Source organism: Mustela erminea, chromosome 11 (assembly GCF_009829155.1).
Source record: "Mustela erminea isolate mMusErm1 chromosome 11, mMusErm1.Pri, whole genome shotgun sequence".
Lineage (NCBI taxonomy): Eukaryota > Metazoa > Chordata > Mammalia > Carnivora > Mustelidae > Mustela > Mustela erminea.
This window is the reverse complement of record NC_045624.1, coordinates 50,584,262-50,598,643: the sequence shown is the minus strand read 5'-3', so window position 1 is coordinate 50,598,643 and position 14,382 is coordinate 50,584,262. Positions and strand designations below refer to the sequence as shown.

Sequence of the window (14,382 nt, the reverse complement as noted above, 5' to 3'; positions counted from 1 at the left end):
ACTCTAAGAACTATAAAATATTGATGAAAAAATTGAGGACAATATAAAGGAACAGATTTTGTGTGCTTGTATTGGAGAAACAAATATTGTTAATATATCTACACAACCCAAAGCAATTCTACATATTTAATGCTATCTCTATCAAAATTCCAACAGCACTTTTTACAGAACTAGAACAAATAATCCTAAAATTTGTGTGGAACCACAAAAGACTCCTTATAGCCAAGGCAGTCTTGAAAAACCAAAGCAAAGCTGGAAGCATCACAATTCTGGATATTAATTCTTTATATTATATTCATTATTATTCATTATATTACATATATATAAAATTCATTATATTGTAAAGCTGCAGTAATCAAAACAGGATGATCCTGGCACAAAAACAGACATATAGATCATTGGACCAAAAGAGAAGACCCAGAAATAAGCCCACAATTATATGGTCAGTTAATCTCAACAAAGCAGGAAAGAATATCCGACGGGAAAAAGACAATCTCTTCAACAAATGGTGTTGGGAAAACTGGGCAACAACATGCAAAAGAATGAAACTGGACCACTCGAAATGGATTAAAAAGCTAAATATAAGTCAGGAAACCATGAAAATCCTAGAAAAGAGCACAGCAACTATTTTCTAGGTATGTCTTCTGAGGCAAGGAAACAAAAAGGCAGCAATGGAGAAGATATTTGTCCTCTCTAATAAAGGGTTAGTATTCAAAACTTATACAGAACTATATCTCAACATCCAAAAAACAATCCAATTAATCTCATTTTTTATGAGAAGACGGGGTGCCTGGGTGGCTCAGTGGGTTAAAACCTCTGCCTTTAGCTCAGGTCATGATCCCAGAGTCCTGGGATGGAGCCCCGCATCGGGCTCTCTGCTCAGCAAGGAGGCTGCTTCCTCCTCTCTCTCTCTGCCTGCCTCTCTGCCTACTTGTGATCTCTGTCTGTCAAATAAATAAATAAAATCTTAAAAAAAAAAAAATGAGAAGACATGAATAGACATTCCTCCACAGAAGACATAAAGATACCAACAGACACATGAAAAGATGCTCATCATCAGGTAAATGCACATCAAACCTACAAAGAGATATCACCTCACAACTGTCAAAACAGCTGAAATCAACAACACAAGAAGCAACGGGTGTTGGCAAGGATGTGGAGAAAACGGAACCCTCCTGCACTGTTATTGGCAATGCAAACCAGTACAGCCACTGTGTGGAAAAAGTTAAAAATAGAATTACCCTGGGGCACCTGGGTGGCTCATTGGGTTAAGCCGCTGCCTTCGGCTCAGGTCATGATCTCAGGGTCCTGGGATCGAGCCCCGCATCGGGCTCTCTGCTCAGCCGGGAGCCTGCTTCCTTCTCTCTCTCTCTCTCTCTCTCTCTCTGCCTGCCTCTCTGCCTGCTTGTGATCTCTGTCTGTCAAATAAATAAATAAAATCTTTAAAAAATAATAAAATAAAATAAATAAATAAAAATAGAATTACCCTAACATCCAGGAATTGCGCTACAGGTATTTACCTAAAGAATACATTGGGGTGCCTGGGTGGCTCAGTGGGTTAAAGCCTCTGCCTTCGGCTCAGGTCATGATCCCAGGGTCCTGGGATCGAGCCCTGCATCGGGCTCTCTGCTCAGCAGGGAGTCTGCTTCCTCCTCTCTCTCTCTGCCTGCCTCTCTGCCTACTTGTAATCTCTGCCTGTCAAATAAATAAATAAAATCTTTAAAAAAAAAAAAAAGAATACAAAAGCAGTAATTCAGAGGGGTACATGCATACCTATATTTATTGCAGCATTATTTACAATAGCCAAGTTACAGAAGCAGCCAAGTGTCCATGGATAGATGAATGGAGAAGATGTGAGATATGTATACACACACACATATACACACACAATGGAATATTACTTAGCCATAAAAAGGAATGAAATCTTGCCATGCACGAGTACATGGATGTTGCTAGGGAGTATAATGCTAGGTGAAACAAGTCTATCAGAGAAAAACAAATACCATAAAATTTCACTCATGTGGAAATTAAGAAACAAAACAAATGAACAACAACAACAACAAAAAAAAAAAACACAAGAAACAGACTCTCAACATAGAGAACAAACTGATGGTTACCAGAGGGGAGGTGGATGGGGGGATGGGTGAAATAGATGATGGGTATTAAATACATTTATGATGAGCACTGAGTAATATGTATAGAATTGTTGGATCACTATATTGGATACCTGAAACTAACATAATGCTGTATGTTAACTATACTGGAATTAAAATTTTAAAGTTAATAAAAGAAAAAATGTGTAATTCTAAATAGTAGTAAAAATACTATACAATAATTTGTTAAGGCATACACAAGATATAAAGGTATAAATTGTGACATCAAAACCTTAAAATGTGGTGGAGGAGGTAGTAAGACTGTAGGGCTTTTAGAATGCATTCAAACTTTAGTTGTTACCAACTTAAAATAGACTATTATAGGGGTATAAGGGTGCCTGGGTGGCTTAGTTGTTTAAGCATCTGCCTTTGGCTCAGGTCATGATCCCAGGGTTCTGGGATTGAACCCCACCTTGTGCTCCCTGTTCAGTGGGCAATCTGATTCTCCCTCTCTCTTCCTTTGTCCTCCCCTCAGCTCGTGCTTGCTCGCTTGCTCTCAAATAAAATCTTTTAAAAAATTACTTATAAAAATAGGTTTTTATATATAAGCATCCATGGTAACTGCAAAGCAACAACCTATAGTAGATAGAGAACAGAATGTAAGCATACAACTATAGAAAATCATCAAAAGAAGAGAGCAAGAGAAGGAACAAAAAACTACAAAACAGCTGCAAAATAATTTTTTTTAAAGATTTTATTTATTTATTTGACAGATAGAGATCACAAGTAGGCAGAGAGGCAGGCAGAAAGAGATGGAGAAGCAGGATCCCTGCTGAGCAGAGAGCCCGATGCAGGACTTAATCCCAGGACCCTGGGATCATGACCTGAGCCGAAGGCAGAGGCTTTAATCCACTGAGCCACCCAGGTGCCCAATAATTTTTAATAGCAATAAGTATATACCTATTATTAAATTAATATAAATTTATAAATATAAATATATATGGACTAAATTCTCCAGTCAAAAAACATAGAGTGGCTAAATGGGAAAAATACTTAAAGATCCATCTATATGCTGCCTACAAGAGACTCACTTAAGATGTCAAGACAGGACTGAAAGTTGGTAAAAGGTATTCCATCTAAATGGAAACCAAAAGAAAGGGGGCATAGCTAAATTTAAACAAAATAGACCTTAAAACAAAGACTGTAATAAGATAAAGAAGGACATTATATAATGAGAAATGGGTCAGTATAACAAGAAAATATAACACATTTATGCATTCAACACAGGAGCACCTAAATATATAAAGTAAACATTAACAGACTGAGGAGAGAAATACACAGCAATATAATAATAGTAGAGACATCATACCCCACTTATCAGAGATAGATCATCCAGACAAATTATCATCAGGGAACGCTCAGCCTTAACACATTAAGATGGACTTAACAGATATATACAGAATATTCCCTCGGTTAGATCACATGTTATGCCACAAAACAAGTCTTAATAAATTTAAGAAGACTGTGATTGGAAAAATGCTCAGTGTGATTTCAGCAGTATAAAACTAAAACCAATTAACAGAAGAAACTGGAAAAGTCACAAATGTATAGACATCAACAATTAGAAGTGAAATTATTTAAATTAGAAGTCAAAGGAGAATTCAAAAGGTACCTAGGGACAAATGAAAATGGAAATATAATATACTGAAACTCATTAGATGCAGTAAAGGCAATTCAAGAGGGAAGTTCATGGCAATAATTTCCCTTAAGAAACAAGAAAAATCTCAAATATACATCTAACTTTATACCTGAAAGAACTAGGAAGGGAATAATAAACTTAGCCCAAACTTAGTAAAAGGAAGTAACAAAAGATCATAGTGGAAATAAATGAAATAGAGACTAGAAAGACCAATACAATTAAGAGCTGGTTCTTTGAAAAGATAAAATTGATAAACCTTTAGCTATACTCACCAAGAAATAGAACACTCAAGTAAATAAAATCAGAAATGAAAGAGAAATTACAACTGATAACACAGACATAAAAGGATCTTGAGAAACTACTATGAGCATCTACACACCAACAAACTGGACATGCTAGAAGAAATGGATGAATTCCTCCAAACATACAACTGACCAAGACAAAATCAGGAAGAAACAGAAAAACTGAATCAGTAACGAAAAACCTCCTAACAAACAAAAGTCCAGAACCAGATGGCTTCATGGGTGAATGCTATGAAATATTTGAAGAAAAATTAGGGCAACATCTTCGGGTCCCCTCCCTCCTTGGGAGCATTATACTATTACTTTGTTACAACTCAGTAAGTCACTCAATAAACCTTACTTTGCTGCCCACCAAAAAAGGAAAGAAAAGAAAAAAATAACTGGGGCACCCGGCTGGCTCAGTTGGTGAGCATGTGACTCTTGATCTCAGGGTCATGCGTTCAAGTCTCACACTGGACATAAAGCTTACTTAAATAAAAATAAAATCTAAAGAAAAACTAATGCTAATCCTTTTCAAATTCTTGGAATCTCCTTTTCAAGGCCAGTATTACCATGACAACAAAACTAGACAAGGAAGCCACAAGAAAATTGACAGACCAATATCCCTGATGAACACAGATGCAAAAGTCCTCAACAAAATATTCACAAACTGACTTTAGCGGTACATTAAAATGCTCATACACCATGATCAAATGGGATTAGTTCCAGGAATGCAAGGATAGCTGAACTTCCACAAATCAATCAACATGATACACCACAGTAACACAATGAAGGATAAGAATCATGATCATCTCAATAGATGCAGAAAAAGCATTTGACAAAATTCAACATCCATTTATGATAAAAAACAAAAAAAAAGTTGTCAATAAAGTATAGGGGTCATGCACCTCGACATGAAAAGGCTATATATGACAAGCCCACAGCTAACATCATTAATGGTGAAAAGCAGAAAGCTTTTCCTCTAAGATCAGAAACAAGACAAGGATGCCCACTCTCACCACTTTTATTCAATATTGTATTAGAAATCCTACCCAGAGCAATTAGGCTAGAAGAGGAAATAAATCACATCAAAACTGGAATGAAAGAAGTAAGACAGTCACTATTTACAGATGACATGGTACTATACATAGAAAATAAAGACTTCACCAGAAAAACTATTAGAATAAATTCAGAAAAGTTACAGAATACAAATCAATATACAAAACTGTTGTTTCTATATACTAATAATCAGAAAAGAAATTAAGAAAATTCCATTTGTAATTACATCCAAAAAAAATAAAATAACTAGGAATAAATTTAATCAAGGAGGCAAAAGACTTCTACACTGAAAACTACAGGACAATGATGAAAGAAATTGAAGAAGATATAAATAAATGGAAAAATAGTCTGTGCTTGTGAATTGGAAGAATATGAATGTAATATTAATGTCCATACTACCCAAAGCAATGTACAGATTAGACGCAATCTTTATCAAAATTCCAATGGCATTTTTCACAGAAATAGAAAAACATGTATGGAATTCTAAAACATGTATGGAACCACAAAAGACCCCAAATAACCAAGGCAATCTTGAGAAAGAAGATCAAAGCTGGAGGCATCACATCATCTTATTTCAAACTATATTACAAAGCTGTACTAATGAAAACAGTATGACACTGGCATAAAAACAGACTATATAGCTCAATGGAACAGAATAGAGAGCCCAGAAATTAAACCCATTTGGACCATTAATTTACAACAAAGAGCCAGAAATGCACAATGGGGAGAGGATAGTCTCTTCAGTAAGTGGCACTGGGAAAACTGAACAGCCATATCCAAAGCCATAAAGAAAGAAACTGAATCACTATTATACACCATACAAAAAAATTAACTCGATATGGATCAAGGATTTGAACATAAGCCTGAAACCATAAAAATCCTAGAAGAAAACAGCAAAGGTAATAAGCTCCTTGAGACTGCGTTTGGTGTCAAATCCAAAAATATCATCACTAAGACCAAAGGTAACAAAACCAAAATTAAGTAGGACTACATCAAACCAAAGAACTTCTGCACAGCAAAGGAAATCAAAAAATTAAATGGCAACCTATTGAATGGGAAAAAAATATTTATAAAGATAATTCTGAGAAGGTGTTAATGTCCAAAATATAAAAGGGCTCATGTAACTCAATAGCAAAATAAAATGAAACAAAAAAATCCAAACCATTTGATTTAAATAAGCAGAGGATCTGCATGAAAAGGCACTTAATGACTTAATGGTACTAATCTTCAGAGAAATGCAGATCAGAATTGCAGTGAGATACTACCTCACACCCGTTAGAATGGCTATTTTTCAAAAAGACAAGAAATAACAAGCGTTGGTGAGGATATGGAGAAAAGGGAATCCTTGTGCACTGTTGGTAGGAATGTAAATTAGTGCAGCCACTATAGTAAATCATGAGCATGTAATGTACAACACGATGTCTATAGTTACAACACTATACTGTGTGTTTGAAAGTTACTAAGAATGTTAAAAATTCTATAAGAAAAATTTTAACTATGTATGGTGATGGATATTAACTAGACATATTGTGATCATTTTACAATGTATACAAATATGGAATCATAGTACACCTTAAACTAATGTGATGTAAGTTTTATCTCAATTTTTAAAAGACATGGTGAAGCTGGTAACTGGTGTTATTCAGAAATCTGCAGATAGGACTCAAGGAGAGGCCATTTTCCATTCCAGTATTTTCCCCAGGTTCTAAAGAGAGAAGACTGTTTTCATAAAAAGAAAAGGGCAACTCAGAAGGGCCGAGGATTAGGAGCAACCCTAATGGAAGGGCTTTACAATGAAAGAGCTGATCTGACCTCCGCAGCGACTGACATGTCAATGAGATAACAGTTCAAAGAGATGCAAGAGGGCATGGTGGGTTCAGAAATTGACTATTTTCAGCTGCACTTCAAGATTCCACTAACCCCAAGCTTCCAGCTCAGGAACAGCAAATAAGTCTCATGTTATGAGTCAACTCCCAGCGGCTCCCTGTGTGCAAGGTTTCAGTGTGATACATTCATGATGTCAGACACATGCTGCATATTTCATATCACTGAACTAGCCGATTGATAGAAATATTTCAATAAGTAATAATGTGAAGAAAATGCCCTCCACATGCTGGAACACTCTGGCCAATAGATTAGCCCCTGATAGAATGACTATATTTAAAAACTCTAGTACAACACTGATGTTAACTTCAGGAGCAAAAGCTCTCTGGTGATGTTCCACAGGCCTCTATCTTGTGTCCTGTCCCAGCCAAAACTTTTATCCATGACTTAGATAGAGAGCATCTAAACCTGAGAGAGGGATCCTCTCTGACTAATTTTGTAAAAACTGAAGATCTCCTTGCCCTTTGTTCTTCTCCCGCACTGGGGAGGAACCATAAATGCATCCTGAACTCAGTACCTCAAATAATATCACCAGGAAGCAAAGTTGTGGAGACAAGGATCAAGGCTGATGGGCCAGGCAGGTCTTGCCTTTCCTTGAAGGAAATGAAAGCCCACACAGAATGGCTACCTTCTGATATCGCAACCCCTCTGGCATGGGGAATCCTGGATGGCAGTGGTAGAGGAATGGCAGGGCAGGGTCCACTGCTAGGTGATAACTCCATGGCTGTGCCCCTGGGAGAGCCATCTCAAGATCAGGGTAGAGGGTTGTGTTGCTATTGGGCCCAGCATCCTAGTGTATCAGGATGCTCTCCACATTCTCCCTGCCCAAATGTCCACAAAGTGGCCAACAAGTTTGCAAAGAGGATCAGAAGTACCAAAACAGTAGAGGAGAGAGCAGGTGCCAGATGAAAGCCATGGCCACGCAGCAGTGTCAAAGCCCAAGAGTGAACCACAGGCTATGTTTGAGGAGATGCTTTCCTGTGTCGCTGAGGATGTGTGCCGGTAGACAGCTCTCCCCAGAGGAGGAGAGAGACATGAGAGGAGACTGGTGTCACACAAGTCTGTGGTTTTTCACAGCAGTCATAAAAGCTTCCTCAGCTTGCCACTTACCGTCCCTGTACTGCTGAAAGGGAGGGAACAGCATGTACCAATTCTTCCATGTACCAAATCTTCCAGTAAGCAAAGCAATTTCAAAGTAACAACAGCATTTCTTTCTTTTTCCATACCTGCTAGTGCACTGACCAAGAAGTAGGCTGTAGAAAAGAGCTTCTGGTTGCTGACTGCATCCTCCAGGCCTGGACGCCCACCCTGCACTCTGTACCCGACCAAGCATAGGAAAGCTGTGAGGTCCTGCTGCTGTGGGGGCTTCAGCTCCCCCAGTGTTGCCAGTGGGGATGACAGGCCACTGACCACATCCTCACACTGCAGGGGGAAGAGAAAAGAGAAAGATCTAGTAAAGCCAAAGGCCAAGCTGAGCCTCTGCCCCACGACAAGCTGCTGCTTACCCTTCCACTATCTCCCAAGTAAAGAAAGCCCTGTATTCTTTTCTGTTTTGAAATCACTAATCTTTCATAAGTAAACAGGCTTTCCCAGTACTATTCTTTCACAGAGAAGGGAGGAGGGATGCAGGAACTATGGATAGAACCTTTCAGGACAAGGCAGGTTCTGTCAGGAACAGGTGACTATAAGCAGAACTAAGGAGGGGTACATAAAAGCATTGTCCCATCATGGTTCTCCAGCTTTAAACCTGGGCACACCAACCACCAACCACATTCCCAGCCGGGCACAAGGCAGCATCAGTCATCCACACTGGGCCACTGGGAGGTGGGTGGCCGTGCCAGGGAGGGCCACCTCAGCCAGCTCAGCACCACCTAGCGAGCTCGCTTCCATCGAAACCTCCACATCAGATGCATTCATAGAAAAGCCCACCGGCCCCACCTGGGCAGCTTGCTCCCGCACCTGACAGGGCAGCTGATGTTCTTTCCAAAGGATACTGATCTGACATTTCCCTCTTGTAAGGAGCTATGTTAGGAAGTATGAGTCGGTGGGCTTTTTGAAACATCTGTGTTCTTGGGCTAGCACACCATCCTGCGAGCTCCAGATCCTCCAGAACACCCAGATCTCCTGGATGGCTGGACTGTTTCTACAACTGCAGATTCCATCACTGGTAGCTAAGCTCTTTTGCCACAGTCCAGTTGCAAGAGGGAAAAATAGCATGAATGGTCCCCTGAAACCAGTAAGCATTGAATCAGAAAATCAGAGTTCAAAAACTCTGAATAACAGATTAACAAAACAAAACAAAAAACTAAGTCATCTTAATAGTGCCCCAGCCTTCTTAACAAAGGAGCACAAAGTCTGGCAGGTTGGCCGCTGGTGTGTCCTTTACCATTTGTACAACTAATAGTTAAGGAACTCAACCTCTCCAGAAAATCCTTCTGCTACAAAACAGAAAAATACAAAGGCCTGCTTTTTAATCTATCCTAAGTAGAGTAGGTTGACTTATTGAACTCTACCACATAGCCCCCTTGTAGTGGGGTTGAATCGAGGCCCCTCAAACATACGTTTACCTAGAACTCCAGAGTATGACCTTATTTGGAATAAGAGAAAGAGTTTTTGAAGATATAATGAAGGTAAGGATCTCAACACGAGATGCTCCTGGACTGGAGTGGGCCCCGTATCCAATGGTGAGTGTCCTTTAATGGAAAAAGGGGAGGACACTGACACAGGATAGAGGCATGGGGAGACATGGAGCAGTGTGGCCATAAGCCAAGGAGCATCAGGGGCCACCAAAGCTGGAAGAGGCAAGGTAGTGTTTTCCACCTGAGCCTGTGGGTGAAGAAAGGCCCTGCTGACATCCCAGCTCCAGACTTCTGGCCTCCAGACCCATATCTAACAGAATAAATTTCTGTGGTTCCAAGCCACAGAGTTTGTAATAACTTGTTACAACAGCCCTTAGGGAACCAATCTACCCTTTGCACCTTACATCAGGCACCTTTTTTCAGTTAGAACACTAAGGACCTGGGAATAAGAAAAAAAAAAAAAAAGAAGAAGCAGCTTAAGGTTTAAAGGAGGTGGGGACATTTCATATACAATCTTATCCCAGCTCACGGCTTTATCCCAAGAGATCTAGTCTGTCCACTTCTGCAACCCTAGGTGGAACGCTAGCCTGCGAGCTCCCTGCTCTTACCACTTGCTCCAGGGCCCTGAGTAGCTCTTCATCAGACAGGACGGCCTGGAGGACGTGGCTCAGCGCCGACTGCTGCTGTGCCGGCAGCTCTGCAAAGGGACGGAAGTTCTGCTCCAGGAGCAAAGTGGCTGTGAAAACAGAGAGCACCCAGCCTCATGACGGAACAAGGGACAGCAGGCTTTCTGCAGTCACTGTCCTCGGTTCTCATAGACACTTCCAGGAGCGGGGCCAGTCATGCAACTTGAGCCGGACCTTGAGCTAGTTACCGCCCGGTGTGTTCTCAATAACCAGAAGGAGGGGGATGAAAAGAGGCAGAAAAGAGACGGCCACCCAGATTTGCTTCAGACTTCCCTCTTCCCTCCCTAAACATTAAGTCTATTTTCTAGAAAAGTCTGATCAATTATTTAGACTCCTCTTTAGCATGATCTCTATAGAAGCAGGTTATCAAGGCGGAATTACTAACCTTCAGTACTTTTACAGGGCTTCACAGCCAAGCAAATCCAAAGCCATTATTTTCCTTGTCCTTTCTTCTAATAACACGCAGATTTCATCCTTTAATATTTAATGCTTGCTTCTCCAACTCTGGCACCCTGTTTTCATGGCAAACACAGCCATTTCACTTTTCCCACTTCTTATTCTTCACCCATCCTGGGGACCAGGCACACAGGATCTGCAGGATGCTTGAGGCTCTCTCCTTAAAATCCTTTTTTTTTTTTTTTTTTTTAAAGACACTGCAACACTTCTAGTAAATTAAGCCCAGTGGGGCTTTACAAGCAAGATTTGATAAACCACAGCTTTTACATGCAGGGATGCGTACTAATACACGACGCACCACACCTCTGCTGATGGCAAATTCCAGCACAGCTGTCGGCCCCGTGGACAGAAGAGGTCCCATCATTCCCTGATAGATTCAAAAACTTCCCTATGAACACAGCTGGGTCTTTGCCACCCCAGCCTAGAGATGAGAGCTTTCTGGGTTGGGCTGGGGTCTGAGAGCACAAAGGCCAGGCTGCCCCGCATCCTACTCCTGCTTCACAGGCCCAGCCATCCCACGTCATCCCAGGCTGACTAGAATGGCCAGCTGACAGGGTGGATGATGGGAAAGGAAATCATAAGGAAGCTGAGCCCACGAATGGTCTCATCACTTCCCTGGAGCACAGTTCATGGCTGCGGGGCTGCTCTGCTCTGTTCTAGCCCATGGCAGTGTTGAAGCAGCAACTGGGAGTCGGACCTAATCATCAGCCTCAAGGAAGCAGAGGAGGGGCCTGCAGCCCTGCATAAGATGGGGGGAGGCTGCATCTTAAGATGGCCTTCCTTGCCATGTCTTCCAACACTGGCACTTCTGCTACAGAAACAGAAGCATCTTCTGGTTTGGGACTCACCGAAGCCCCACAGGTAAGAATCTTCTTACCCTCCCAGCCAGACTATATTCTGAGCTGCTCCTGGCTCTTTTTGCCAAGCTCTTTCCTGATTATTTGTTTCACCTTTTCCCTGCCCATTTCCTCTTCTGCCATATCCTGCACTCCGCCCTTGCCTATACCACCACAAGAAAAGCCAACTTTTTAAAACACAGCACACTAGAGGAATAAAAACTGCCACAGGCAAGTGGCAGGTACCTGCCCCCCACCCCCGGATGCCAAGGCACCACAGGGCTCAGACCATGTGCAGAAAGAGCCCCCAGGAGAGCATTTCACAATGCCGACAACCTTGCCTGTGCTGGCAGTGAAGGCTGGAAAATAATGAAACAGGTGCAAATGGTGGGGTGTTCTCTGTTGCTGACTAGCTATTTTTAATAGCAAGGCTAGTTTGGTTAAAATGAATGAAAATGCCCTCTTAGTCCTCCATCTTCTATCCCTTCCTCAAAACACAGCACCTAAGACCTGAGGATGCCTACGATCCCCCCGAGGGGCATCCTGCTGAGTGGACTGGGCTGACCTGGAGGCACTATCCTCTCTGTTCTCCAGTAAGTCTCTTGAAGGCCCTGTCACCGCTTGCAGTACAAGTAGCCATCAGCTCAGTACACCCCACTCTGCTGGCAATACCTTGTTTTAAAACACTCAACGGCCAATCCAGGGCAGACGGTCCTTGTGCAGCATCTGGCATGTCCCCAAATGCAAACTCTTGAAAGGGCAGAGGGTCCATGAAGACCGAGCCACTTCTCTCAAGCTCAAAGCCACCGTGTTTCCCTTGTACAAGGCAGAATTGAAAGGGCAGAGGGTCCATGAAGACTGAGCCACTTCTCTCAAGCTCAAAGCCACCGTGTTTCCCTTGTACAAGGCAGAATTCTGTAATGTGGGAGAAAAGGACAGGCAGGCACAGGGTCAGCTGGGCCTTGTTGGCACACCTCAGGCCCAGCTTTACCTAAGGGGAAGAGGGGGCGGGGAAACATACGCACTCTGGCCCCAAAACCCACTTCCTACACGTTATGCTATTAGATGAAATCTCAGCCCCTTCCCACAGTTACAGGAGAAATCATTGTTTTCAAAGCTGTCCAGTGTGTCCTCTCTGAGAAGGCAGGAAGCAATCCTTCAGACATCAGAAGTACTTTCTTAGCTTGACTTGAACAAACTGTTAAATAAAAATTCAACTAAGTAAATTTTAAAGGGACACCATTTGGGGCCTGTGGTTTTCTTTTTAACAAAAGATCTTACACAACTCACCATATATGTAACAAAAAAATTAAATCCTATTAATAAATTTGAACTGGTAATAAAGTATTGTTGTTAATATAAGTACGTAAGTGGTATGTGGTTGTATTTTTCAAGTCAACTTTTCCTCATTAGTAAATACACAATAAAAAATGAACTTTTGACTTCCACAATTGTATGAATGAAAGTTACAAACATGTTGAGTGAAAAAAACACACAAATGAATACATTCTGCATGAATCTATATGAAGGCAAAACTAGTCTTAAAACAGCCTTACCTTTGGATACACTGAAATATTTAAAGACAGAACAATATAATGCCTACAATTTGTTTTGAAATAATTGAGTGGGGTGGAGTGAGGTGGTAAAGTTACAGACGAGACATGAATCACCCCAGTTCTTAAAGCTGGATGGCAAGTACAGGGGAGTTCATATTATTATCTCTGCTTTTGGAAGATGTATGACATTTTCCACAATAAAAGGTTTTTTAAAATAAATATTTGCTTACATATTTACATATTTAAGAACTCAACTATGTTAATAGTTATTATGTAATAATTACATCCTTAATAAGCCAAAACTGTAAGTGAACTTGTGAATTAGGGCTCTTTTTATGCTTTTAATTAATAACTTGTGTACTTCAGCACAAGCTACGGAATAAAAATGTGGAAGGCATGAGGATTAGCACATATTTTTATTTGCTTGTGGCCACAAATGACATAAAAGATCAAACAGCTATCTAAAGACGGAAACAATCATTCACTCTTCATGACCTACACTCACCAGGCATCCAGAGCAGCCTGGCTCACTTGGCCCTTTGCACCAGGCTCTGAGAAAGATGAATGTGAACCAGCCCTCAGGTAATAAAGTAGTTCCCCCAGGACAGCCACTGTGACTGTTAACATCGTCTCAAATGCTGCCAAGAGCCGGCCAGGGCCGCCGACTGCTATTTCCAGAATCTCTGGCACCAGCACCACTCTTGCCCATACATATGCATGGGCCCCGGGAGACACTACCAGTTCTCTCATTCTTTTTTTTAAGATTTATTTATTTATTTGACCGAGATCACAAGTAGGCAGAAAGGCAGGCAGAGAGAGAGGAGAAAGCAGGCTCCCTGCTGAGCAGAAAGCCCGATGTGGGGCTCGATCCCAGGACCCTGGGATCATGACCTGAACCGAAGGCAGAGGCTTTAACCCACTGAGCCACCCAGGCGCCCCCCAATACCCTCATTCTTTTCAGTGTTGGGCACTGTGCTGGGAGTCAGTGCTACGAAGGGATACAGTCCAGGCCTGGGCAAGAAGTATATCTTGAGTGGGGACAGAGGTAACAGGTGGTGCAGGAGGAGGTAGGTCCCTGAAGCCAGAGAGAGAACTAGAAAAGGTTTCTTGGATGTAGCAGTGTCTAAGGAACTCCCTAATGTTTCGGTAGGAATTAGTTAGGCAAAGAGGCGGCATGCAGGCAGTCATGGAACTCCAGGAAAAGAGCGAGAGGAGTGTCCCCAGACGGGCTTAACTGGCCAGACGGCACCAAC

The 14,382-nt window shown here is 41.5% G+C and overlaps 1 protein-coding gene across 2 annotated transcripts in view; it reads right to left on the bottom strand.

Moving 5' to 3' along the window:
* Positions 1–14,382, bottom strand: part of GSDME (gasdermin E) — a 74,795-nt gene that overhangs the window by 13,034 nt on the left and 47,379 nt on the right. For both annotated transcript variants that reach the window (XM_032304781.1, XM_032304783.1), the window contains 3 exons: positions 12,246–12,488; positions 10,204–10,331; positions 8,243–8,438 (listed from right to left, as the gene is read on the bottom strand). In XM_032304781.1, the coding sequence (XP_032160672.1) occupies positions 8,243–8,438; positions 10,204–10,331; positions 12,246–12,488 (567 nt within the window). The remainder of the gene's footprint in view (positions 1–8,242; positions 8,439–10,203; positions 10,332–12,245; positions 12,489–14,382) is intronic.